This window comes from Eutrigla gurnardus (genome assembly GCF_963514095.1).
Source record: "Eutrigla gurnardus genome assembly, chromosome: 3".
Lineage (NCBI taxonomy): Eukaryota > Metazoa > Chordata > Actinopteri > Perciformes > Triglidae > Eutrigla > Eutrigla gurnardus.
Genome location: NC_139917.1, coordinates 26,406,463 through 26,434,120, shown reverse-complemented (window position 1 = coordinate 26,434,120; position 27,658 = coordinate 26,406,463). Strand labels below are relative to the sequence as shown.

Here is a 27,658-nt window from a genome sequence, read left to right as displayed (position 1 = left end):
GTCTTCAGTCCTTATGAACACTTTGACAGCTTTCCTGTGTAAATCCATTCTCAATCAGGCAATAATGTGATCTAAATAACTTAGGCACTAATTACAGAATATATCTGCCCCCCGGTACGTCATTTAGACAGCAGAGGCGTGCTTTGTAACAAAATATATCTCTGGTATCATCTCATTTTAACAACCGTGTGAAATACCTGGACTAAAATAAAGGCGATCTACAAACAGTTTGCCCTCTGTAACCGTCACAATGCGAGATTGTTGTAAAACAGTGATATTGCAGACTCATCAAATACATACACCCTACACGAACCCTAAATACGACTAAAAACGAGCCTCGAGTACAACCTCGTGAAAAACAATATGGCAATAGAAACTCTTAAATACCCATTCCCATCCAAAACGTAACTATACCCCAAAGTATCCTTGCTTTGCATAGTGTTCTGTGTCATTAGAACCTTTTTTCTCCTTTCTTACAATATGTACATCATGAAGAATCACTGAAGTAAGGCAAGTTAAATATAGCATGGATCATTCTGGTGTTTACAGCTCTGGTGTAGAGAATGTGTGGAGCCCATTAATGTGACAAACTAGTGCATCGGAGGGAAAAGGCTGTTTAGGAAGTGAGAGAACAGAAGGTGCGTTACAAAAAGACTCCTGAGGTACCGTCGTGAATTAACAGAAGAAGAAAAGAAGTGATCTTCCTGTTTTACCCAAAAAGAAAGTGTAGTCGAGTTGCATAAGGACGAAGAAGACCGGGTGAGTGATGATGTCGTCTACGACGGGTGATCTTCAAATGACATTTTTACTAATTCAAAGGCTCGCGCTCTGAAAGCTGCAGATCTGGTGTTTGAGAGGTAAAACACTGTCAGAAAGGCCACCTGAGTATTTAAGAGAACCACACTGAGCAGAAACATTCAGAAGTTCAGAGGAGGCTGATGATTGCTTCAAAAAACTGCTAAAAGTCCTCTACGGTCTTTGGTTGGTGGACCCGGAGAAAGTTCTCGGCTGCCAAACTGAAATTTACAGAACTAGAAAGATGACATTTAAAAAGAAAACATAAGAAATTGATTATCTCTGCTTGGGAAAATAAATACGCTATGATTTCTTTTTTTTTTTAAATAGTTGCATAAAACCACTTGATCTGAGAGGTTTCTTCATCAAGTCATTTAAAAAAAGAAAGAAAAAAAGAACTGGACTCCACTGGGACACGATCACTCCTCCATGGGAATGTAGGATAAGATAGAGTGCTCTTGTGCGATGGCAGCCAGTTCTTTGAGGAACTCCGTGAAGAGGACGGTAGCGAAGACCTCAGTCCGATCCGGAGAGATGGCTTTGGGCTTCGGAGGCGGCAGCGGCAGCGAACTCTTCAACATCCTCCCCGCCTCGTTGTGGGCGGAGCTTCTGCTGCTGTGCTCACCTGAGAGGATTTCATAATTACAAAGTGGAAACAAACCATGTGTGAATATATATATATATACACTATATTTTTTGTAAACATAATGTTTTCCTGCTAATGATTTCTTCATTTATGAATAATTTGAGCTCTGCTTTTCTGAGAAACACAAGAAAGCAGAGGATCCATGTTAACCAAAGACTTCTGGTTCTCATCTTTCCACAAACACGCTTCCACCGAGGGTTATTTTGCAGCTCGTACAAGTCTGAAACCACGGGGAACCGACACCCCGGGGTTCAGCCGAGACCGCCACTCCACCGCAAAAGGATTTATTCCCAACAAGAGCCCAAACACAACCGATAATGAAAGCAGGCGTTGTTTTGAACTTGACCCATTTTTGACACCACCTCGAAGAGATCGAGGAACTCTGAGTTTATTTTGTACTGTCATTAAAAACAAAGTTGGAGCTAATAAGTGTCGTCCTGAGTCGACTGCTTCACTGAAAATACAATAAAGTCATGTAACATTTCATATTTAAGTCTTTCCAAAAAGTTGACTATAAATGTCTAATCTGCGACTACAATAAAAATATGTTTTTTTTTTCTTTTTAGGATGATGACTTAAGCTCATGAAGGATTTGCAAATACATAACATCGTAGCCAGTTAGCTTAGCTTAGCATAAAGACTGGAAATGTGCAAACATTATATCTTGTTTGTTATTTTAATCAGGCGTCTTGTTTTGTGCTAAGCTAACAGGCTGCTAGCAGTAGCTTCATATTTACTGACATCACTTCTTTTATGTTGGCTGCTTGGATTTTTACGTTTGGATATTTGAAATACTAGATGTTTCGTGCATATCTCATGTTGTTTTAGATCCGTTCACAGCCACATAGAAACTGTGAGACGTGGCCGTTCGGTCACCTGCTGCCATGAACGCCGTCTCCCTGCTCAGCAGCCAGTGCTGCGCCGCGGTGATCAGCTCTGGGAAGTCTTTCCTCGAGGCGGCCTGCTCTTCTATCTGGTTCTTCACGGTGGCCAGTACCTGAAGGCACGGAGAGACGGAGGATTACGGTACGTTCTCACATCTGCAGTTACACTGATCAAAGCTGATGCTGTTTGTTTTTACCTGGTAAAGGGAGCGGACGGTCGGCTGGAAGACCAGGTTGGTGTTGAGAAGGAAGGAGCGCAGCAGAGGCTGAGGGTAGGCCGCCAGCTGGGCCAGGATGCCCGTCAACAGCAGGTTGACGTGAAGCGAGTTGGACGACATGTTCTCCAGACGGGACAACAGCACGCTGACGAACGGACCTCCAGGACAAATCATCAGAATTCAGATTTAATAAGCCGTCTGGTGATCAGTTCGGCTGCCGTAAAGAAGAGTCGCCTTAACTTACCGGTAAAAGGCGCCGCCTGCCTTTTCACTCCACCTCCGCTGACAAGCTTAGGCCCAAATGGTGAATGCAGTTTCTCTGTCTCTGGAGTCTCAGCGGAGAAGGAGGTGAAATCCATCTCCTCCTCCTCTTCCTCTTCCTCTGCAGGAGCGACAGGCTTCTTCATCTCTCCGTCGGGTTTTACATGTTTCCCGCCTGCTTTAGTGTCCAACGTACGAATGAGCTCCTCATACTGAGCCAAAAGGTCGTCGCCCGACTCGGTGGTGTGTTGGTGAGAGTTACAGTCTGTCTGACCTTTGACCTTTGTGTCAGAGCTGTTCTTATCAGCCATCGCCGAGGTGGGGAGTGTTAGACTGAGCCCGTTTGTCAGGGGAACCTCTGCCGAGCCTGGCTGCGTGTCTCTCGTTTCAGACCCGTTGGATGTGAGCCGTCCTCGCCCGGCGTCGCTGCTGTCTTTCTTGGCGACGAGATCGTAGACCATCACGTCGTCCTGGAACTCGTTTTCCTCGATGTATGAGCCTTGAACCAACATGATGGCTGTTTTCCTCATCTCCTGGATGTGCTTCGGGGGCTCAGCAGGAGGCTGCTGTGGACATTTGCTCTCCGCGGGAGCCTCGGCGCTTTGCACCGGGCACGCATCGTAACTGTCATCCCACTCCAGCTCCAGCTGGGTGACGGACGGCGGCTGCGTGTTGGGCGGCGGGCAGGGCTGAGGGCGAGGCGCTAGCGGCTGTGGAAGTCTCTTGAACGCCACCTGGGTTTGCCAACTCTTCAGCCCCGGCTCCTCGAGGACGCCGGGCTGGTATTTCTCGGGAGGGGGGTCCTCGCCGTCGTACACCGCCGACCAAACCTGGCAGGCCCGTATGCAGCTGCTGATGCTGAGGCGGGCGTCGTAGAGGTAATGCAGATAACTGACGTCCAGGTAGATTTCTGAGCCGATGGTGCAGGAGTTCCCCGAGCCGTCGTCGTCCGCTAAGAAGCTCTCGTTTTCCTCTGCAAAATTAAGAAACAGCGTCTCAGCGCAGAACTCTTACAAAGTAGAGCTAATGAGTTTGACATGAAGCTACAGGAGGTAAAGTGATGTTCTACAGCACAACAGCAGGAGATCTCACCATTTATAAAATACTCATAATCATGGTAATATGTTCATGCCCCAGATACATGCAGGTCAACGTCTTGCAGTGCATTTTAATGAAAACCAGATTTGCACAGATACAATGTTAATAAATGATACTCTTTAATATCTTTTATCTTATGAGGTTTTAGCGCTGCAACTGATGGCTTTCCATTTTACCCTAAATTTTGCTCTCTCTTTTCCGTTTGTTGTGGCTTCCCACCACCATTACTGAAGTTATAAACATAAAAGGGTTATGAATAGTGGAAATCTGCTGGTTGAATTCGCCTCGCAGCGGATTTAAAAAGCTGCGAAACAAAAGAATCCATAAAAAGCTGATTATAAATATGTCTGAAAAGACGGCATTGATTTTTCCCGCTCGTCTGCAGCACACACAGTAATTAAAAATTCAAAGTATTCAGAAAGCATGATCAAAAACAAGATTTCCCCCCCCCTCACACAGCTGGTAGAGCTCCATCTCAAGGACGCCTCAGAAGTCCCTTAAAAAGGCTTGAAGGGTGTTTTTGCAACACTCGAGGTCACTCGATGCATTCCAGCTACATTAAAGGAGTCATAACCTGGTTTTATACGTATCCAGCCCCCCTTGGATCGCTTTGGATCAATTCGTAAAACTTATTAGAAAAAAAAAAAAAAAATTTAATCAAACATTGAGCTTGTTCTGACCCTTTTTCGTACCGCGATTTTATCACGCGAGATTACGCGCGAGGTTTTGACTGGTCCGGATGTGCATTGTATAATATGTAATGAGGCGCGCGTTGATTCGCCGCAGGAAGGACAGAGCCGGGGGGGCTTGCCTGCATGCAGACTCCAAAACATAATGGCGGCGCTTCGGCGATTTCAGGTAGCGGACGGGGCGGGGTTGGGTGGTGAAAGAGGGGTGGGCTTATGCAAGTAGCCGCCACGGTGACGTCACCGAAGGCGCAGAATCAAAATCTCGTGCTTTAGGAATGCACACCCTTGTGTGCTATTCCTGTTCGGAAAAAGAGCAGAAGCGAAAAAACGGCGCCACTTTCAAACTCCAGCCTTTCAGGCAAGTTTCAACTGAGGTCAAACACAGATATGCATGTTTTAACAAGAGAAATTGCGATTTCCTGGTGATGACTCCTTTAATATAGTCCATACTGTCCATGTACTTCTTAAAGCATAAATAGATCATTACATATTTGGGTCTTATTTTGTAGTTTCGTCTATGATTCCGATCCAATTTGCCTCCAAATCGAGTGGTTTATAATCCGTTGACTCGTTTACAACCTCTATGATCTCATCTCATCTGATTTCATCACAGCAACATCCATTCTCAGATCTGAGCACTTCTTTTTGACTGAATGATTGATGATTGAATTAATAAGCCAAACGTTCGCCTCCGGCGTCCCCGTCCCGCTTACCCGTGGAGCTGCTGGTGTTGGGAGCCTCGGCACCCTTGGAGAAGACGATGGAGTCCAGCTGGCGGAGCGGCGGGGGGCTGCGGTCGGGAGAGCAGCAGGACGGCGTTAATGCCAGGATCTTGGCTGCTGACACGGAGTAGCAGTCTCTCTCCCCCACGACACGTCGCTGACTCAACATCATGTGATTACATGGGATCAGGTACCTGGGGAGGCAGAGGGGAACGGATCCTGTTAGGACGACCAGCGGGTGGTCGGAGAGGAGGAGGGGGTTTGGTACGAGCTAAGTAAGGCTCATCAGGTTGTAAACCAATTAGACGTTCTTCACCTCATAGCTGCTCTCTGTGTGCACATCTTACCTCAATATGAGCTGCAGCATCACGTCTTCACAGTATAAGCCAATGAGAGTGCGGAAAAGTGCCAGTGACACGGTGCCCAGCTGCAGAGGTTTAATGGAAGCACACAATCAAACAGAATCAATTAATTATTCTATTTAATATCTGTGTAAATCAATCAAACTGAAGACGATAGCAGAGTCTGGGAGAGATGATGGAGATTTCCATGAGTCTAGTTGATTAACTTAGAAATACGAATAATCCACAGATAATTTAGTCATTAAATGAATGATGCGGTAAACATAAAATGAGCCGAGGCTGACGGTCTGAAACATTTCACTGCCACCCACAGAGCCTAAAATGGAGATATTCAGGGGATTAGTCAGTAGTAGGGTAAAATACAAAAAAAGAATATATATTAAAAGTCAGTTTTCCTTTGATAAGCCTCGAGAAAGTCATGTATTTTGGGTAGAATATCGATTGTGAGGTTTTTTCTTCCGTCTCAGCCTGAAACAGCATGAAGGACACGACTACCTCATACGTTATTCAAGATCAAAAGGTAAAAGCAACAGTGTGGAATATCTGCATGTAAGTCTGTGTTTAATTTGACTCGAGGTCAAAAATGTGAAAAGCAAACATGTGTTCCTGTTTTTCACCGGCGAGCAAACACTGGAGGGAACGCTCCAGCAACGTAAAGAACACGACTCGGACAAGATATTCCAACACAGCGGACTGTTCCAAAACACTCGTATCTCAGCTTTGCTAACGGGATGATGACACGTGAAACTGAGCATCACCATGGCAACAATCTACCAGCTTTGGTGCAAAACGTGCCTCTGGGGCTGATATTAAAAGAGGAGTCGTGCTGTATTTGTGGAGCGTTGGAAGATCCCCGGGTTGGTCCCGTACCTGGAAGGGCGTGTTGATGCGGCTGACCAGAGTGTCTAAAATGTGGACGCTCTCATGTCGGTGGAGGAGGATGAAGGAGAGGAAGGTCTGCAGCAGCGCCGGCTCCGACGCAGTCCTCAGGAAGAGGTCGAGGTAGGCTGTGGTGGCCATCACCTCCTCTAGGGTCAACTGCACAGGGGGGGGAGAGTGTGTGTTTGTGAGGAGCAAAAGAAAAACATCAGAATCATAATATACAAGCATGAGTCCCTTATCAGACGGCGCTAAAGCTCTATGCGGCTCACATTTTTACAGAAGCGCCCCTGAATGCCTCTGAACTCAGAACGGAGCAGCACCCAACATCATTAGCATCTTTTCTCATTGTTGTTCTGCTGGATACTCGGAGCTATATGACTTTCCCCAACCATAGTCACCACGATCTGAGCAGGAAAAACAGCGGGAGGCAAATTTGTGTGGCACTCCAGAGTTCGGGGAAGTTGTTTTCATGAATTCAAACTGCACTATTAACTATTAAGTAGTAGAAAAAAGACGCAGCAAAGAGCAAAAAAAAGAGAATTTGTAATTCTTGCATTTGGAACTTTTCTGCTGCGGAATAAATTACAGTCTCACATTTCCGAAATATATACCATCCCTATGTTCCTAGGGCTCCCAAGAGATTGTTGAGGGCCATTTTCATAGTTCAAAATACAAAAAGTTTGATGGGAGGTGGATGTTTTAAATGCCGTTTGAATGGTAAAAGTACATTTAGCCAATGTGGAGATAATCACCGTCTGAAGTCATTGAATTGTCAATATAGATATAGATAGATATATAGATGTTTCCTGAGCGAAGGTGTAAGGAATGTTTAGGAGGAAGAGGAAGATGAGAAGAGGCCCAGAATTAAATTAAACTTGGCTATCTGATGAGGAACAGACATAAATGAGTGTTGTCTCTCTTTGTGTGTGCGTTACACACTAGCTTTAGGAAGGAAAGCCCATATAAGGGAGTAACTAAGTATCTTTTTTCCACTGAAATGGTTACGCTAAACAACACATAAAGCTTTAGGATGGAGCGCCTGGCAACCTCTCTCTTCCATTGGAGAGGAAGAGGATGAATTTTCTAATAAGGTGACAGGATGATCGAGAAGAAGGCCGATCAGGAAGTAGAGCGCTTTAAAGAAAGACATGTGGCAGGGAGTTTGGATTTCCTTAGATTCAAGGGCAAGTAAAGGACTTTCCAGGAACAGGTGCAGAGGCTCTAGGGAGAACTCTGCCAGGGATTTAGAGGAACCGCGTTTCGGACGCAGGCTTGATATCTGTTTAAATAAAGATCATTCTCATTCCACCTGCCTGACTCCGAAGATTCATTTACCACCGATCTACACATCGACATCTTTGGGGAAGTTGCAAAAGAAACCAAAAGAATTTGAAGGGAATTCTGTTCTAAGTAGTCTAACATCAGCAGGTCGGGGATTTCAACATAACTGGAGGTGAAGAGGAGGACCGACCTTGTGGAGAGCTGGTGCTAGGACAGGCACGAGGAACCCATTGTAGATGTAGCTAACGAGCTGGTCTCTGATGTCGGGGTGGGCCACCTGGGAACAGTCACATGGGAACAGTCACATGACATGTGAGCACTCAGCAGAGGGCTGCGGCCGTGAACCATTAGCCGCGTCGATGCATTTTTAATGTGGCAGGTTCCTACCTGAATAACAGCGTTGCAGAACTCCAGCGAGTTGAGAAACTGGACGAGCGACGGCATCAGCAGCCAGTCCTCTTTGTGCAAACAGTGCCACTCCTCGCTGGGAACCTCCAGCTTCGTGGGCAGAGACGAGTAGAGGCCGCTCAGCCCCGTGGCCAGAACCTGAGCACACGGACGGGTCAATACTCAATCAGGTTGTTCCTTTTTTTCACCAATCCTGTTAAAAGGTTACCCCATTGGTTCCCAGATGACGTTGCTAATACTCAGAATTTCATTTAATTTCATCTAGAGCCAAGTGAAACATCTTTTCCTAAATAACTATTAGAGGGACTGCCTTGAAATGTACAAAAACATTGGTAATGAGTCTTCTTTTAGCAGCATTTTCAAGTCAAAATGACTTAATACTAAATACCTGCAAAACTAATGACATTCCCATCAGCCTCGGCTCTACTGTCTGCTGTGTTTAGTGGTAATTTGCCAATTGTAGCATGCTAACATGCTAAGCTAACATGGTGAACATAATACCGGCTAAACAAAGCATGTTAGCATATTCTCTCTGAGCATGTTAGCACGCTGACATTAGCAGTCTCACAGAACCGCTAGCATGACTTTAGACTCTTAGTTTTGTCATAAAATTAATTAAATAACCTTTATGGCAACTCTTAGGAAAATGCCCTTTATGCTAACCTGTAATACTGCTTTAATTGTCGACATAACACGACTCAGCTGTTTGCCTCCACAGCAAAACTACACATGAATATATATTTTTTTACCCGTCCTGTAGAACCCCCCCACTGTGCTGCAAACCTAATCATGTGACCTATACAGTCATTATGGGCATCATTAAACATTAATGAGGGAGCGTATGGCATGCATTATATATATATACACATCTTGGCTTCACACAACAGATTCATAACGGTTATACGGCTCACTACAATGCAAACATACTTTCGTAACTCACTTCTTCCTCTGCGTTTTGATAATGTAATGCAGATGTAAGCAGAGCCTCCTCTTCCTCCTCACATTCAGACTAATGCACATGGATTTATACCTCCTACAGGCCAGCTCCGCCAGCAAAGACTTTTATTGCCCATAACTTTCCTTTCATGATCATCACATATTAATTAAGTCACTAATTAATGCATTTATATCAGCAGGCTTTCCATGCAACAAATGCCCAGGATTAATATGATTCCTGTCTTTTCTGAGAGGTGTAATTTTAAGTATTTACAGGCTAGGATTTCCGAATAATGGCCCCGCAGTGTAATTCAACTGTGAGATGATGCATCATTAGTGATCCATTGCTGTATACATCCTCTATAGGATTACACTTGTATCCTGCCAGTGGAACAAATTAAATTCAGACTCCAGTTGTTAAACTGGCATCACATCAAAAGCCGTGTCTCAATGCGACGTCTGCAGCTGCCGAGGAAACGGCATTATTCTCGTGGGATTAGCTCACATCCCAATGCCAGACATTTGTAACGTTCAATGCGATTGCTCCGTAAAGTCATCTGCATATTTGTTGGCCAGAAAAAAAAAAGAGATTGATTGGTTTGAGAGAAACAGAGAGAAGGAAAGGGAAGTGAGCAGTAGGACCGACCGGACAGAAGTAGGTATTCTCCGCCACGTGTTTGGCCACCCGCTCGTTCTCAGCAGACAGCGACATGATGAGCAGCAGTGCATCCCGGGCCTGCTGGCCCACTGTGCCGTCCCGGTGGATGAAGGGGATGAGCAGGGAGAAGATGAGGAAGTTGGTGGCTCCCTGATCCTCGCTGGTGTGGAAGAACAGCTCCAGAATGGACGGGTCCTTGGCCAGAACGCAGCACAGCTGGTTGAGCAGCAGCACCAGCTCGGCCTCCACCTGCGGCGCCGCCGTGCCCGAGCAGGACGACAGCAGCATCATGAGCGGCCGCAGGATGGGCTTGTGGTGCAGCAGGGGCTGGCGCGCCTCGCCCACCAGCATCTCGTACATCTTCAGCTGCTCCAGCTTCATGTCGTCCGTGAACTCCCGGCGGAGGCTCCACACGAAGAGACGCTCCATCACGTTCTCCATCACCACGAACTCCAGGATGGGGCCCATGGCGCCCGCCTGGCCGCTCTCCTCCTCCATCAGCAGGAACAGCATGTTCTCCACGTAGTTCTGCACGGCGCTGGCCTCGTCTCCGGGGATGGTGCCGAAACGAGGGCCGCCGCTCGAGCCGCCGCTGAGGGAGTGCAGCGTGGAGCTGCTGCGAAGGGGATCATGTTTTTCTAGGATCTTCACCACCTTCAATAAGAGACAGGAGGAATATTATTAAACACATTATATCCATATCTCATTTGATTTGCAGCTTGCTTTGCAGAGTATTAAGATTTTAAAAAGTCAAGCAACAATCTATTTCTATTCAGGCCACATCTGGATGAAGTGCTTTGGGGTGTATTCATTCAAAATCTGAAAATAAAGTTGTATTCTTATTATTTACTGCTTTGTTCTGCATCCGTTTAAAGAAAAGAAATAAATACAAAATCATATTGAAACATTCCTTTTGTAAGGGGACAAATCTTGAGGTGGGCCACCCAAATGAATTCTCCACATGAGAAACCAAACTAGAGAACACAAAGTGAAGATCGACAGAAACTCAATCAGGAAATCAGCAAATTGATCGCTGGGATTTAAAAAAAGTGCAAAAAGCACAGAATCTGCCTCCATTTATGTTGACAAAGAGGATCCCAATCATTACCACTACATGCTATACTGTGGACACTTGACTTAGCGGTATTCATCTTAATTGCAAGGACCTTGCTTGTACACAATGTTGGACTAAAACTGATACGTTGCAGGTAAAAATCCTTCCCTTCCTCCTGACAGGTTCATTATCCACAATAATGGGGCGTAAACAGACCAGCAGCAGAACAGATAAACTGGCTTTGGTAGCACCGAGTGAAACAGTCCTTTGTGTATGCAGTCCCTCCCTTGTGTGCCGGCTGCGTAGAAACCAGAGTCACAATAATGGAGCCAGTGTCCCCGGCCTGCCATTGCTGCCATGACAATAACTGGGCACAAGAGAACAAGAGAAGAGCCTGTAATCACCGTCTGAGTCTCAGGAGGCCTGGACCAGTCGGGATCAGTCCAGTACAGGAAGATTTAACCGGACATACGGAGTCAGAGTAATAATGACGCTATCAAGGTCAGCTGCAGACAAGATTAAAGGGGCAAAATCTCATAATAAGTGCATTAATATAGTCACAAAGTAAAGATATAGATTCGCCGGTTCAGCCAACCCCATGGGGAGACAATCTCTCTGCTTTAAATACCATATAGAGAACTTGATATGTGTATTATTAGCAAAGCAGCTGCTAGAAAGTATGAATGTTTGGTTCCACGGATCAGAAGAACTCTTCTATTATAAGTGCAGATTTAGAAGAAATAGTTGTAGAAAAATAGAGCACCATGATTTCAAGCCAAACCTGCACTTTACACTGATATAGACTGTATTAACATTTAAAAAGAAAAACACAAAATTATTAAAAACTCAAAAGGCTAATAATTAAGGGGCAAAGTACCTTCCTGCTTTTACATAAATCATGTTTATCTGATGCTGCTGTCACTTTTAAAATGAGTCCGCTTACACAGGCCCTCATGAGTGTTTTCACATATATTCATATGAATTATTAATACAAGATGACAGATGTGGTGTCGGATTCAGCCCGGTGCTCTGAATTGCCAATTTTAGAAAACAAAAATAATCTCAAATATTATTCTGAGACTAAAATTGGGGATAATAAAAAAATGTATTTGCTTCAAACCGGAGTGTTTTTGTTTCAGTTGACCCAAAAATGAAAATGTTCAAATGCACCTGATGCATGATGGGAGCAGGGAGAATGTTTATTTCACTGAAACTCTAAAGTCTGAAGAGGTTTTTAAACGTTTTCACTGGATGGAAGCGTTTCCACATAAACAGAAGCACATTCACAAAACGGCAGATTTATTAGGAGTCACGCTGCATCGACCATGAATGGGAGGACTCCCTATCTCTGGAGTACGGGCGGTTTGTTCCTCCTCTCCGCCGTCTACAGCGGGAGATCGTTGGCAGCCGATCGGTTTGCATGTCACAACAAACACAGTGAGCTCTGTGAGGCCTGCAGAGCTGCAGATAAAACACAGCAAATCAACATTCATCTAATCTGCCAATGAAGCAGGCGGAGATTCTTACGGAGGGACGAGGCCAACATCACTTACGACATGTTACTCGGATTTCAAGGTTTTTTCCAAACTGAAACCAAAGTCAAGAGCGCTCTTATCGGCCCGCAGATTAGCCGAGCGTGAACAGAACTGCCAGTTTGCCTCAAGCAAAGCTCGCTTTGATCTGAAAAGGGACTTTCCTGTTCACAGGTTGGGACTAGTAAAGAATGTCAATCAATAAAAATAAAATAAAAAAACAACCTGAAATGTTAAACCTACCTATCAGGCCCTGGTCTGGACTGTACTGACAAGCTAAACTTGGAGACCTGCTTCAACAGGTTTGTATTTAAAACGATAAGCAACACAGTGTTTCCACATAAACCTGAATTCACCGAACCACATTAACGGATACATTACACTTCCTGGAACATACTTAACATACTGTCAAACTACCGCTTCCAACGTCAACACGGAAACTTCAAGCTCAATTTATCAAACTAATGTAAAAGAAAGGAATTCACATAATCCTTCAAGGAACCAAATGATGTATTATTCATGAACAAACTAGTAAAAAAGTATATTACCAAATATTCTAAACGACTGCAAGAGTTTTAAAACATCACACCTACTCGTTCTCCCGCAGTGGAAAATCCATAATATATGAATATGTAAAAAAAACTATTAGACACAAGATTCGCTGAGAAGTTTATCCTCAGAGTTTGTGATGGTTTCAAGGTCACACTATTGAGAGTGGTCAAATATGCATGATGCGATATTACAAACCGATGAATGTGAAAACAGCCTTCTGGGGCACAAATTCTGCCTCTGCCTCACCGACAGTAGAAACTGACTCAAGCCGACAGTTGGGTTTGCTTTACGGTTTGCATCCCAGCAGCACTGAACTGCACTTATGGCCAGTGGAATATTGGCCGACGGTCTTGGCCTTTTGGCTCTCTGCAGCAGCATGTGTCCCCTGTTCCGCCTTGTGGGTCCTGGCAGCCGGCGAGACCTCCAGTCCTGATGAACAAGCGTTACACGGAAGGACACCGAGGGCCGGGGAGAGCGTGTTGGTATCCAACTTTTTCCTAATCCGTCTCAGAGGCTCAACTGATTTTCAGCTTTAATTTGAAGTCCGCTGTGTTTTTATTACATTTGTCGCCGGATTAGCTCGCAGGGATTAGTTGTGTTATTTGGTCAGAAGTCTGGTGGTTTCATGCAGATCTATGAGACGAGATATCATCTAACATTTTGGATATATTAATGTCATAATATGACATAAGTGTCACTTTTCCTGGTTTTAAAAGCTGCATTACAGCAAAGTGATGTCATTTCCTGACTGTTCTAGCTGTTCTATTTTGGTTTTTGCCTTTACACACATATCAAAAAAGCCTAATGTGTAGACCCAAGACAACCAAATTCTAAATCAGTTCATTCTTGAGTCCAAGTGGACGTTTGGGGCAAGATATGAGACTGGGAGAATGGACCGGACGTTACAGAGGGAAATCCCCAAAATGTCTCCGGCACGGAGGCAGAAAAAGGCAGGTTTATTGTCAAACTGTTCCTTTAAGCGACTCATTATGTAGTGCTGGCGTTTACCTGAGCCCAGTGGTTCTTGAACACAATCATGCAGGTCTCTGGATCCACCCCTTTCAAGACCAGAGACTGCCCATCTGGGTTTCCATTGGCAACCATGGAGGCCATCATGGTGACCGGATCGTGCGTGGGTTAAACCATGTCATAGGCGGCAGCAGGAGGAGGAGGAGGAGGAGGAGGAGGAGGAGGAGGAGGAGTGCTTACTGGGAGCAACCATAATCACAGAGAACCTGAAGAAGCAGAGAAAAAACAAACATTATTATACACAGAGTCACAAAAAGTTGCTTCGTAAAATAGCAGCACAGATGCACGGATATGACTGATGATTGTGTCTCTCTCCCCCTGCATGAGCAGACAGCAGCTATGGCAGGCATGCAGGAAAGAGAACAATAACAGGAGGAGGATTCAGAGACGCATCTCGCTCGGCTTTGGCTGCCTGCCGCACTCTGGACCTCGGACTGAGATGTCAAATTGCTTTCGGACTACCTCAGACGCCCAAAGTGGATTCCTGCAGGGCCGCCTGACATCACTTTCATTACAGCAAGCCTTTTTTTGACAAGAGAAGGCGAACGGCGACCGGGTGTGAACAACTCCGGCTGAGTGTGGGGAGTTAGGAGGGGAAAGACAACATATTTAGGCAAGTGAGGTCTGTATTGCTTGTTTTCATAGAAAATCTTATTTTTGTCTTCGTAGAAAGTAGCTCGAGGGCAGCTTTGTAGATCAGATCCAACACTCACATTGGCACCGTGGAAATATGTAAAGGTTCCCACTTTTCCCCCCAGAAAGGAACTAATTTGCTGTTTCTCTTGGAAGGGACATTCCTGGAAACACTGACTCTTCTACAAAAAGACCTTTTCTTTGACATTACTGGGGGACAGAAAGAGTGTCGTGTTTTTTTCAAACAGGATAATGTGAGAAACAAAAGCCCATCAAGGTTAAATCCAGTGATACTGTACAAGGTTTCCATGTTAGACGCCTGCATATCAAGAGGAAGGATGTGAGGATGTGTCCTCTGTCTCTGTGTTTCCTCTGCCTGCAGACAGGGAATGGATGGACTATTATTAGAATATTATGAAAATGTATATGAAAATCAGAGACATGTTCAAAGGATCTCACAACCAATCTCTCCAACTGGATTAAGAGTCTCCAGGCACGCTAACTGCTCCGTGAGGCTATATTTTTAAGCTTAATGCTACGACTGCACTAGAGGGAAAGTCGTCAGATCAATTAAATTATTGGGATTCATCCTCTGGGCAACATGAATATCTGCACCAAATTCAATCGCAATCCACCCAACTGTTGTTGAGACATTTCACTCAGAAGCACAAATGTCAACCTCATGGTGGCGCTAGAGGAAAAAGTCAAGAGATCCCCAGAATCCTCAGAGGACCACGAATGTCTTTACAAAATTTCATCCAAATCCATCTGATGGATTTTCAATCCTGGAGGAAAGCGGCGACCCCCGACGACAGACCGGCATCCCTGGAGATACGCCGTGACGACAAAAAAAGGACGCGATGATGTCATGAGTGCGTGCGCCTGGGAGCACGAACACAACGCGTCAGCACTCACACAACACAACACAGCATCACATGGTCTCTGCCACCACAGGGGCTCAACTGTGAAACACGCAGCAGCAGCTGCACGCCAAAACACAAAATTAGAGCCTCTAGCCCCCGCCCCCTAAATGTGCCTCTCAGCCAATCACAGCTCGCCTCCTTTCCTTTTGAATTCCACTTTGCCCCAGTACCGCAGAAAAGCTCCCCACCAATTACCCAGTTAAAGCATAACAAGGCACACAGTCAAACGTTGGCCATCTGCTTTCAGTTAGAAGAGCGCCGGTTGGATTCTTGAGAAGGAATGTAAAGGCAGCGTGGCGAGTGTGTGTGTGTGTGTGTGGGGTTTCTTACCTTTGCTGAACCATGTTCGATCAGGGACCGGTCGCTACGCCGACGAGGACCTCATACTTGTCCTGTTAAGAAAAGAGAGTGTGTCAAAGAGAGGAGAAGGAAGTGAGTGTCCGTGTGAGAGGCCAGGCATGGTGGGAAGTGACTGGACATGAGTAAGCTTCTCCGAACGCCACTTGGACGGAGATGGAGAGGGAGGAGGCTGCAGGGAGGGAGGGGAGGGGAGGGGAGGGGAGGGGAGGGGAGGGAGTAAAAAGGGAAAACATAGCGAGAGAAAGTCTCCAGAAAAGGAAAATGACAGCAACCACGTTTACATGCGACAGAAAAGGACAATAAACAAAATCATGTGTAAGCATTTCTTTGGGAGTTCAACAATGATATCAACTCCTCATGATCGCTCCATCACGGGAGAATAACACACCATTGTGCCTCCCAATTAGTGGCCTGGTGTAATTGGCATCCTTCTCCACAGCGAGAGGCCCGTTCCTCAACGGACGTTTACAACTGCCCTCTCCAGCGATTACACCGAGCCATCGTGGGAATCGGTGTCACGTGACGCGGCGGCCTCAAATCTCTAATAATCTTATTTGGTCGTTTTCGATCAGTTTTACAGCAGGGAAGCAAGTGAAGACGTGGGTTTCTGAGAAAACATGCAATGTGTCATAGAAGCGTGACGTGGTGAGACAGATGGAGATGTGTGTGTGTGGGTGAGTGTGTTAAAAAGGGGAGTCATCAAACACTCAGGCTGTTTGTGAGCCTCTCGATGGACTCACAGTTGTACTTTTAATCCAATGGAACACTTTAAAAGGTCACCGTCTTGTTCAGGACACTTGAAATCTGAACAGGAGAAGCTGAGAGATTTAAACTCCAACCTCTTGATTAAAGGCTGCTCTACCAACTCAGCAGCAGCAGCCTAAAATAAAAGCACCGTCCCGACAGAATGGGTGCAGTTATTATTATTTTGAATCTTTATAACAGGAGTTTGTAATCAATCATAACTCCTATATGTCAGTGCAAAACAAGAAAAGTTAACATCTTGTTATGGTTTTGCTTTTTGGTTTTTATTCATTGTCATTTTCCAAAAATGCAATATGTGTAATTATCAGAAATATTTCAGGTGTTTTAAACTCAATATTATGGCCTCAGAAATCCTTGATTGGTTGTGCTTACAGGTAAACACAAGCATACTGAAAGAGTCCTCATTTTGTGACCTACTAGAAGGGAAATATGCAGAATTATTATCTCTGGCTCATCTCGGGAGAACCAGGTTGAAACTCTGACCCTGCCTGCTGTAAATCAGGTCAGACTCACGTTCTCATGCTGCTTTCACCAGTTTATCACTTTGCCTCTGAAGTTAATTCCCAGCTGTCTCCGCGATGCTCCGGTCGTCTCGTGGGTTTACTGATGCCGACATGAAAACAGCCACGAAGGTTTGTTTTCAGTGCAACAACCGACTGCCAGATTAGCTGGATGCAAGCAGCGATTAGCTCCTCTCAGACAACAATACTCTGGCTCCCCTCTCAAACATGCTCCATTTGGTACGAGCCAAATAGGTCAAGACTCAGATTTACCAACTCGATACGCCACAAGTGGGACCGAGTTCCAGCGGCATCCCATAATACTCCATCGTCTCCTGGAGATGCAACAAGAATAATAAAACACAGTCTAGTAATGAATGTCACGACCTCACAGTACCTGTTACGTTGTGACACGGAGGGAGAGCCCAGTTACCCAGAAGACACTGCTCTAGTTGCTCAAAATAACCTGAAGTACAGCAGAGCCACACGCCAAAATATAGGTTGTTAAAAATACATCTTTTGAGATTCAGAGGCGGTTCTCGAGATCTGAACGTTAACACAAGAATGCAGCGTTGCGTTCGTGTATATTTGTCCGGTTCTCCTCATTTTCAATTATCCAATAATGGCAATTTGATAAGTAACATATTTGTTGCTTCCATGTCTCCACAGCCAGATGAGATCACCAGAGAAGTGTTAAGAGTTATTCTTTTTAACATGCGAAGACATTCAGAGGTCACGGGGTCACGTTTTAATCATATTTTTTTAATGCATGAGGCTCTCATTTCTGGAACATTAGTATGAAAACATGGATGCATGAAGAGAACTGGCCTCGTTCTAGTATTGGTAAGAAGCTCACGATACGATACGTATCACGATACTTTGGTCACGATACGATACGTATCACGATATTGCGATATAAATAAAGATGAAAAACACAAGTACCTGTATATGTACATCAGATGATATTGATCAGAGGACAAATTGAGTCAAAACTATTTCATTCAAAACAACCTCTCCATTTTTATTAATTCCCATGAAATTCACTGGAATAAATATTGAAAATAAAATGAAAAATGATAAAGTACTGCTTTCACAACACGTCTGAACATGAATCTTTTTTTTTTTTTTAAATCGATCTTTGGAGTTGAAAAGTCGATATTGTATTGGGCAGCAAAGTATCACGATATATTGCCGTATCGATATTTTTAACAACTCCGCCTCCCAGCCATCGGTCCACGTCATCGGACTGATTCACATGAACACGGGAAAATAACTCTGGATTCAGCTATTAGAGCATTTTACAACTTTTAGAACCTAAAGAATTAAATAAAGGGATATTTAAGTCCGTGCTGGTAAGTCGATTTCCCCAAGAAAAATAAATCTGATGAGTTACGGACATCTCCTTCCCAATCTAAGTCTTTCTTAAACCCAATGGCATCATGTGATACACCCAGATATTGTAATTTCACTTTTATGAAGACATATGAAACAATTTAACGCTTCATCTGCACACTCTTGTGACGGCGTAGGAAAGCAATGAGTCACCAGATGTTGTAATGATAGCGCCGTTTAATTTCCCGTCCACTGAAAGGAGATGAAAGGCTCGTTGCTGTCCTGTGACTGTGATGCTTCACAGAGTAATCAGGAAAAAATAATGATAGACGCTGTGAGGAGAGGCGAGGAGATTGTGTTATTTCATTAGCACCAGCATTGATGTGTACTTTTATTATAGCTTAAATAACACCTTCAACTGTGCAGTTACTCTTGAAGTCATATTGACCCACCGAGGGAAACACGACTTTACACAAATTAAATCAGAGAGAATGAAATGAGAGAGAGTAAATTACACACTGCTGCCATGTTACTCTACTGAACAATAAGCTTGTTTTCCACTTGATTTATTCTTTGATGCTCAGCTGTGAGAATCTGACTTCTTTTTACTGCCGTTTCTTTTGTAAGGTGACATGTTTTTGAGGTACTTCCAGGTTTATTCCCGTGTGGCTCAGCTGATTGACGCAGACAATGAAATGTAATCGCTCATCCTTATGAAGGAGGGATTACACAATAGCCAGGAGTTGTTACAAACAATCCATTTTTCTGCTGGAACACGCCATTCTTTTCATCGCCAACTGTTGCATCAGTTCAACTTGTTACTCATTATCACGACGCAGATACAGCTGGAAAGCAGGAATTCAGCTATTCTACTCGGAGGGTTTCACAAACGCTGTTGCATAAAGAGGCAACGGGCTCTGGTCCGCTCCCTCCCAGAGTCAACACGGCTGCAACGTGAGGGCAACGGCTTGGCCTCCGTGAGAATTAAGGAGAGGTAAAAGCCCGACGGAGAAAGAAGCGAAAAAGAAAGAAAATGAAAGAGAAATGCTGGCCTCAAGGGGTTTTGTCTGTTTTTTTCTGATCTGGTTTCTGGTATTGTCAGCTGTCTGCCTTCCCAGAGGTTTTCAAACACACAGGCGTGGTCTGGACAAACAGCTCTGAGGCAGGACACACCCTTTGCTCCGAGTAAAGATCATCTTTCTTGCTAAACCGGAGTTTTTAAACCTCAATCCCAGAGACGATTTCCCAAAAACACATTTCTTTTTCTACACGTTCATCTAAGGTGAGACTGGTAGATGCTCCACTAAATAGAAGAAAAGCCCGTCGTTTTCCGAGTTCAACCAGCCTGATTATATAATGTAAAAGAGGTCAGGTGGCAGCCATGGCAACCCAGTGACAGACAAGCCCATTAAAGTAGTGGCCAATGAAATATTTAAGGACAGGCGAAGCCGCTGAAGAGCTGATCATTTATAGTGTTCATCATCCAATCACCTCACAGAAGAAGGAGGAAAATTGCTGCTCATTTTCTTATGTCTCCAACATTCCCTTCAGACTAACTCATGTTCAGAACAAATAAAAATGGATCTCTTGAACAATCAGACATGTAATTATTGTAATTTCCGAGTGAATGGAAAAGAAACAATAGGGAGTCCATAAATGCAGATATCGTTTTGACTCTCCAATAAACTTCATTCTATCATACAGAAATCATAATTCCACATACATGAAGTATCCCGAGCCCCAACAGGTGCTGAATAATGACTGTACACGGCTTATGAGATAAGACTGTGATTATATAAGCAGATAGTGCAGGACTGTGGATGAAGGCTGATCAGGGTGTTTCCTGTATTTCATCTCAAAACTGGTTCCAGAAACAGGCGGCTCGCACAATATTGCTCAGTGATACGAGAAGAGCTTCATTAGCATGTTCAAACACACACACAAACAGGTGGTTGTGAAAACGCTACATATTTAGTTTCTATTAAAACAGACACCCCCCATATTTTTGATTCATATCTGAATAGTTCATCTCTACAGTGTTGCATCATTCTTGTTTAATGTGGAATATTAGTTAAATTATTTTGAATCCATGTGCATTCATCTTTCTTACTAGTCTTTTAAATTGTTTAATGTAAATTTGGTCTTAATATTTATTTACTTTGTGTTACATATGATTTAGAATGAATGTGAAATGACTGAAATGTGTGTATCATATGCAGAATCAAACGAGCGCCGACCTGAGCAAGACGTAGCGTTGGTCCTCTCTTATAATTAATTAATTATTTATTATATTATTTTCCACAGAGCTGTTTTCTTGGCTACACAGTGCCTCCTTGCCTGTGTAACCTTTGCTGCCGGTCCAGATTCCCCCTCTATGTAGCGCCGGCAACAATAAAAGTACCAAACACCCGGAGGAATAAAATACGTCACTGCAAAAATGGTGCGCTCCATAAAAGACGTAGATAAAGAAGCCAGCAGCAAGATAAAAGACCCCCCGTGCCCTATTGTTAGAATCAAAGACTTCACATGCTGAAAGAGAGTTCAGCTACAGTGAAGAGACAGGCTTTTTACTGCAGACAGGACAGGTGAGACTGTATCCTGCTTCCTGGCGATCAATGCATGTACTGTGCATTATGGGTTTATAAAATATGTGGAATTTGTCTTTGGCACCCAGGGAGCAAGAGGTAACCCTGGATACCGCTGAAGGGCCGCAGAAGATAACTATCATGTTTTTCTGACAGGAACGTCTTTAATATATTAGAATATCTTTCTTTTTCCACATCAAATTTCACATTTAAGTCATTTATTTAACAGTATAATAGATGTAAACCTTTACTCCCTAAAAGACAGCTATGCCAGGGCCTCTGTGAGGCTTTATTTAGGCTCAACAGTTCATTGTGCTAAATGCTAACGCTAACATGGCAACATGCAAGTAACGAGCAACATGCATCCTAATCAGCATCACTGATGGCAACGCAATTTATTCTGCAGGTATTTGGTCATAAAGCAAAGATATTTTTGACCTGAGGACGCCGCTAAAGAGAACATGAACGTGTGGATCAAATTTCACTGCAGTTGTCGAGACATTTTACTCAAAAACCCAAATTTCAACCTGAAAGGGTGGCAGTAGAAGAAAGGTCAGGAGGCCACCAAAGTCATGAGGGTTCATCCTCTGGGTACCATGAACGTTGGTAAACGAGATAAACGAGCACCAGACCAAGCGTGTGTAATTGTAGAATATTAACTTCCATCTCTTCGTAATAAAACCCTCTGAAATGATACAACCTAAACGTTTGAAATGCTCTCCGATACCCTTAAACCACAACAGGTCACGACACATTTGTCACTCCGCTTCTTTCTGACCCTCGCAGGCTAAATTACCTCATTGTATGTACACAATGTGAGCTGGTGACATCATTCCTACTTGCATGTGGGTATTTGGCCCATCACCGCACTACAATGGGCGTCTGTCAGTGATAAGAATGTGTTTAGTGTGGGTATATCCTATCTCTGCTGCTTCCTCTCCAGCTCCTTTGCATCACGTCTCGCTCGCTGATAAAACAGAAGAGAACATGTTTGCATGTGGAAGGGATGATAGATCATCGTAGAGATGAGATCAAGCTCACCTGGACGAAGAGAGAATTCTGGAAACGCTTCAGTATGATAATAATGATAAACAGCTCACTCAAAGAGTTGGTTTTTAAAAAAGGGAATACAGAGCAAATGTCTGCTTATGTGTGAAAAATGTGGCTGTGGATAACTAGCAACCCTGTTTTCTTTTTAAACGTTTCATCATCTTTCAAACAAGTTCAGTGGACGAGAGGGAAACCTTCACTCCTTCATGTTGGCTTTTTCTTCTTGTTCGTTTTCACACTAAAGGGATGCAAACTAGTGTACATAACACATTGTTCACCATACTTTTTGACTTTCGGTCAGCGACTGGCTTTCCGATGACAGAAGCTCCGTAAACAGCCCTGGTGCCTTCATTCCAGGTCATTCTTAAACACACAGAAGTGGTTCGACCTGATTCAGTAACAAACTATTCTTTTCTCTCCAAAGAGAAGCTTTTGTAAAAAAAAGAAAAAAAGCCTTTGTGCTGAACTGGATGAGTTATTTGTGCTTAACAGGCTAGTCAACAAATTAGCCTCACCTTGAAGCTAAGGAGCATGGGGAGAACGTTTAATAAGGTCAACACTATTCCTCGCATCGCTACCAGAGCTTTCTCTAATGTGTTTACACGAACGTCTGTACACGGACACTAAGAAACAGTAACAGCACTTATCTCCCCCTAAAACCACAACTAAATACATGAGATACAACTTAGGACTCAGTGAGCTTTGGAATATTGTTGTGGGGCTTTAAAAAAAAAGGTGCTAAATTCAAGGCTTATGAGCGATTGTCTCCAAAAGGCTCTCAACATGGCGACTGCTGAGCCGGCGGCTAGCAGCTAACCGTACTGACGGCACAAACGGCACTGCAACAGTGCTAGTCTGAATGCTAGCCGTTGCTCCGTGGATCCCGGGTTTATGCTAAGCTAGGCTAATCACTTCCAGTCTCATGCTTCATACATCCTGTGTTTATGCTAAGCTAGGCTAATCACCTCCCGTCTCATGCTTCATACATCCCGTGTTTATGCTAAGCTAGGCTAATCACCACCAGTCTCATGCTTCATACATCCCGTGTTTATGCTAAGCTAGGCTAATCACCTCCAGTCTCATGCTTCATACATCCTGTGTTTATGCTAAGCTAGGCTAATCACCTCCCGTCTCATGCTTCATACATCCCGTGTTTATGCTAAGCTAGGCTAATCACCTCCAGTCTCATGCTTCATACATCCTGTGTTTATGCTAAGCTAGGCTAATCACCTCCCGTCTCATGCTTCATACATCCCGTGTTTATGCTAAGCTAGGCTAATCACCTCCAGTCTCATGCTTCATACATCCTGTGTTTATGCTAAGCTAGGCTAATCACCTCCAGTCTCATGCTACATACATCCTGTGTTTATGCTAAGCTAGGCTAATCACCTCCCGCCTCACGCTTCATACATCGACACAGATGTGACAGCGATCAACCGTCTCATCCGAGCCTCGCTACGAACATACTGAACTGTTATTTACATTTATTTAAATAAAAGAAAGGTGTTGATGACACTTTACTGCACGCCACATCGCTTTCATGTTGTCGGTTACTTTTCTCGGGGTCAGCTTGGGGCCACAGGCGGGGAAGGCGGGGCTAATCCCAAACACGGGACAAAGCTGAGCTGGCTGTGAGTGTGGTAGGAGAGGTCAACACACACACACACACACACACACACACACACACACACACACACACACACACACACACACACACACACACACACACACACACACACACACACACACACACACACACACACACACACACACACACACACACACACACACACACACACACACACCTGTCTCTTTGACATGATATATCAACTACAATAACACACTTTCTATTGTATATGGATTCTAAAACACCATCAAACTGTCAACATTGTGTCCTGTATAGGCAGCAACAAGCCCAGTCACCATCTTGTGACCTGGACCTATATGTTGAATCACATCAGTATGACTAATATTCACAGTCCAGCATGCTGTGTGTGAATATCTTTCTCAGTCTGAACTGTGATTTCCCACTAAATGAGACCGAGTCCCTCCTGAACATCAGCCGTAAATCACACAGATGACTGATTAGCCACACATTCCTCTCATTCCTCACAAACTTGCTACATTAATCTTTAAGCTTCACATGCATTCTTCTGCTGCATGCCAGTATTCATGTCCAACCGGTTTAGGACGCGGCCACTAATGGAAAAAAAATGTTGAGATTTACATTTTTTTGCTGTAGTCTCTGGAGTGGAACTGATTAAGACTCAGCCTCAGTATGTAACCAATTATGAACAACAGAGATCAGAGGGTACATGTTTAGACATCAGACATTTTTTTAATATATATAATCAAACTGTCCTGAATGAGTGCAGCTTTGTGAAACAAAACAGTGAAATCACACTCACACAGTTTCCCTTGAGTCGTGAAAACCTCTCACGTTCACATCATTCACAGCGGCGGCATTTAGAAACACCTTTAAGTGGTCGAGTGGAGCGCAAAGAAGAGCCGCTGGGCTTTGAGGAGCGATTTGGTAAGACCAGCGCGGCCACACTGAAGGATGGCGTGCAGACGTTTGTGGAGAAACTCGTTCTCAGCTTAAAAGAACAAACATTTCAGGAGGAGATGGTTCAGTTGTTACCACATGACCCCTTAGTGTGGAGTTTCAGTCACGTGACGAGTGGTGGATGTTTGTTGGGAGAGGCGAGGGATGTGAAAGGGACCATGACATAAAAAAAACCCCCAAAAAACTCCATACAGGTCACATGATAACATCTGAATTATCTCCATGACAACTGGGCAAACTTCATCCACTGTCTAACGAATGTGTACTCTTTTAATAAATACGTGTCCCAGCAGGTTTGCTTAATCCAAGTGCGTTCAAGAGAAAACTGTTTTTTTAATGTTTAAGAAAAATGCATTAGTATTGACAATAGAGTTAAAACAATTAGAGAACTAATTGATTAGTCCACTTGGTTCATAATTTGTCTCTTGAAATGTGAGGATTTGATTCTTCTTCCATAGATCATTTACATTCTGGACAAAAAAACAAAACAACTACAGTCGGCCACTTTGGGAAATTGTGAATTTATAGACAAAACAATTAACCGCTCAAGTGAGAAAATGATTAACTGTTCAGCCGATAATGAAAAATAGCTCTTTTCGGCTCTAAAACGTCCTTCTGTTTACAAGCTTTTTTTTGAAAGCTCACTTAGAAACACAACAACATGGTGGAAAAATAAGCCTCCCTGCAGCCGAGTAATAAATCAAACACACGATGAAGAAGAAGCAGCTCCTCTCCGACTATTTCCCAACCACAGAAACAAAAACACTTGAAGTCATGTTGGACGTCTCCTCTCACAGTGATTCGGCGCGTGTGAAGGAATGACACTCCATGAAACATTCATGCTGTTTGCTGGAAACTCAACACCGGCTGCATTCTGGATACCTGAGTTCATTAGGAGCCTGAAAGGTGAATCAGGTCATTCAGGCTGCACTTTTATCATGTTATGGCTCCAACCTAACAAAATAAAAGCATGAAAACATGCTATTAAGCAGAGACTGGAGTGTTGACTCAAGCTGCAGACATATTGTGAGCTGTGATTAAAACAGTTAGGGTGGGACTATTTTGTCTCCATGGCGAGGAAACAACAGTGAGGCAGAGCGGAAACACAACAGAGCTTCGTTTATCCTCTCGTTTCATTTTACAAGGATGCGAGATTTCTTTTTGTTTTTTTTGTTTTGGACTGGGACCCCCCCCAGTAAAACCAGCAGAGACCTCCACTTGCCCCCCCACAAGTGAAACCCAACGCGTCCACACACCCGCACATGTCAATCACACACACACACACACACACACACACACACACACACACACACACACACACACACACACACACACACACACACACACACACAGCGGTCACTGCCACGTTTGAGAACTTTCTTTGCTTCTTACCGTCGGACGGATCCTCTCCGGTTAGACGTGAAGGAGAGCGCGGCACTTTGACGTCGAGCAGCAGGCTTCTTTTTTTTTTAACCCACGAGCACGCGCTGCGCGTGTCCTCTCGGGAATAAGAAACAGCGCTGCCGGTCACAGATCCATCATTTCCACCTGTTTCCTAACAGGCAGCGAACATACGTGTAACACGAAAGCTACTTAACCTGGTCCGCAGCGGCGCACTGATCCTCACGTAGCTCCGCCCACCGAGGTACGGCAGACCCGCATGACCCGCCGGCAGGGAGACAGGTTCCCTCATGAGGAATAAACAAACCTGGGAAGGGGTGGCATTATAGATAGGCGTATATGCACGTGTAAACGCGCAAGTGCTTTGTTGATGTTTGCTGTTAAAACTTCTAAAAGGTGAACCCACTCGTGTGCGAGCTGTCCCGCCTCGCTGGGACTCAGATTAAAAACAGGACTCATGAGGTCCCAGTTAAAACCTTGATGGGGATGAGGGTTGTGGGATCTGTGTAAGACGTGTCTGATCCTGATCCTATACCGATTCCACGATCTTTGATAACAGGCAAGTTTAGAGAATCCAGATTCCTACAGTGTGTCGCCATCTGCTGGTCAAAAAGGTGAGGTACAGCAATGGGATCAGTTTTATTAGAGTTTTATTTAATCTCTATTTACAGTCAAATTGATCCAGAATTCGAGACTCTCCTCTTTTTGTCCACGTTGAAATGTAAGATGCATATTTTGCCCACATACAGTCTATACTGTGTTTATAAATCCCCCCAGTGTTCCCATCTGCAGTCCCAGTGGCATCGTAATCATTGTGTTATCATTCATCCGTGGGGATTTCTGCTGAATGAAAAAAGTGGACCTGATTTAAATGAAAGACACGTTTAAAGTTTAAAGCATATAGATTCCAAGGTGTGTAGCGACATCTAGTGGACAAGCAGGTTAATTGCAAATTCAATCCATTTAGAGGAGGTTTTTATGAAGATGTGGAAGAAGTATGTGGAAATTTAACTAAAGTAAAAGAAGCAATAACACAGTGTGGAAATACTGAATTCAAAATATTATAAAAGCAAATAGAACCTCAAATAATCAAATAAATCTAGCAGACTATAATCATACTTCCCTCTGGCTACTCAAGTACAAGCGCCTCAAAATTGCACTCCAGTACTTGAGTAAATGTACTTAGTTACTTTCCATCACTGAAGGTGACTCAAAACAGGTCATTACATATGGCAATAAGGCTGTGCATCAATAGCCTACCGAAGACATTATGAGAGATAATGCTGAAGGGTGGGACTAACTACAGCACACATGACTCAACAAATGACTTTTGAACATCAGCAATCTTCACACACTTTCCCCCGGTGGGAAAACGTTTCCAGAGAAGTGTGACAGATTTTCTCCTGTAAAAAGGACACTGAAGTGACGTCTTTTGGTATTTCTCTTGGAATTGGTTTAATGTTTTAGTCAACATTCAATAATCTAAAACTTGGTGAGTAATTTAAAAACTATTTTTTGCTTTACTGTTCAACAAGA

At 44.0% G+C, this 27,658-nt stretch overlaps 1 protein-coding gene across 1 annotated transcript; it reads right to left on the bottom strand.

Moving 5' to 3' along the window:
• Positions 1-5: 5 nt before the first annotated feature.
• On the bottom strand, positions 6-26,338 carry fhip1aa (FHF complex subunit HOOK interacting protein 1Aa). Its single transcript, XM_084005730.1, has 13 exons — positions 26,114-26,338; positions 15,894-15,955; positions 13,987-14,213; positions 9,829-10,494; positions 8,226-8,384; positions 8,029-8,115; positions 6,546-6,713; positions 5,661-5,740; positions 5,305-5,507; positions 2,788-3,777; positions 2,523-2,701; positions 2,318-2,438; positions 6-1,420 (listed from the first exon to the last, which is right to left on the bottom strand). The coding sequence occupies exons 3-13, from the start codon at positions 14,092-14,094 to the stop codon at positions 1,215-1,217; spliced, it is 2,967 nt and encodes a 988-aa protein (XP_083861856.1). The 5' UTR covers positions 14,095-14,213; positions 15,894-15,955; positions 26,114-26,338; the 3' UTR covers positions 6-1,214.
• Between the last annotated feature and the right edge of the window lie 1,320 nt (positions 26,339-27,658).

What these genes read in the sequence shown, in the direction of transcription:
- fhip1aa (XM_084005730.1), bottom strand. Translation starts at nt 14,094, where the DNA reads ATGATGGCCTCCATGGTTGCCAATGGAAACCCAGATGGGCAGTCTCTG. An exon ending in TCAAGAACCACTGGGCTCAG is followed by an intron (nt 10,495 to 13,986) that starts GTAAACGCCAGC and finishes CTCTTATTGAAG; the next exon opens with GTGGTGAAGATCCTAGAAAA. An exon ending in TAGCACCAGCTCTCCACAAG is followed by an intron (nt 6,714 to 8,028) that starts GTCGGTCCTCCT and finishes CCCCCTGTGCAG; the next exon opens with TTGACCCTAGAGGAGGTGAT.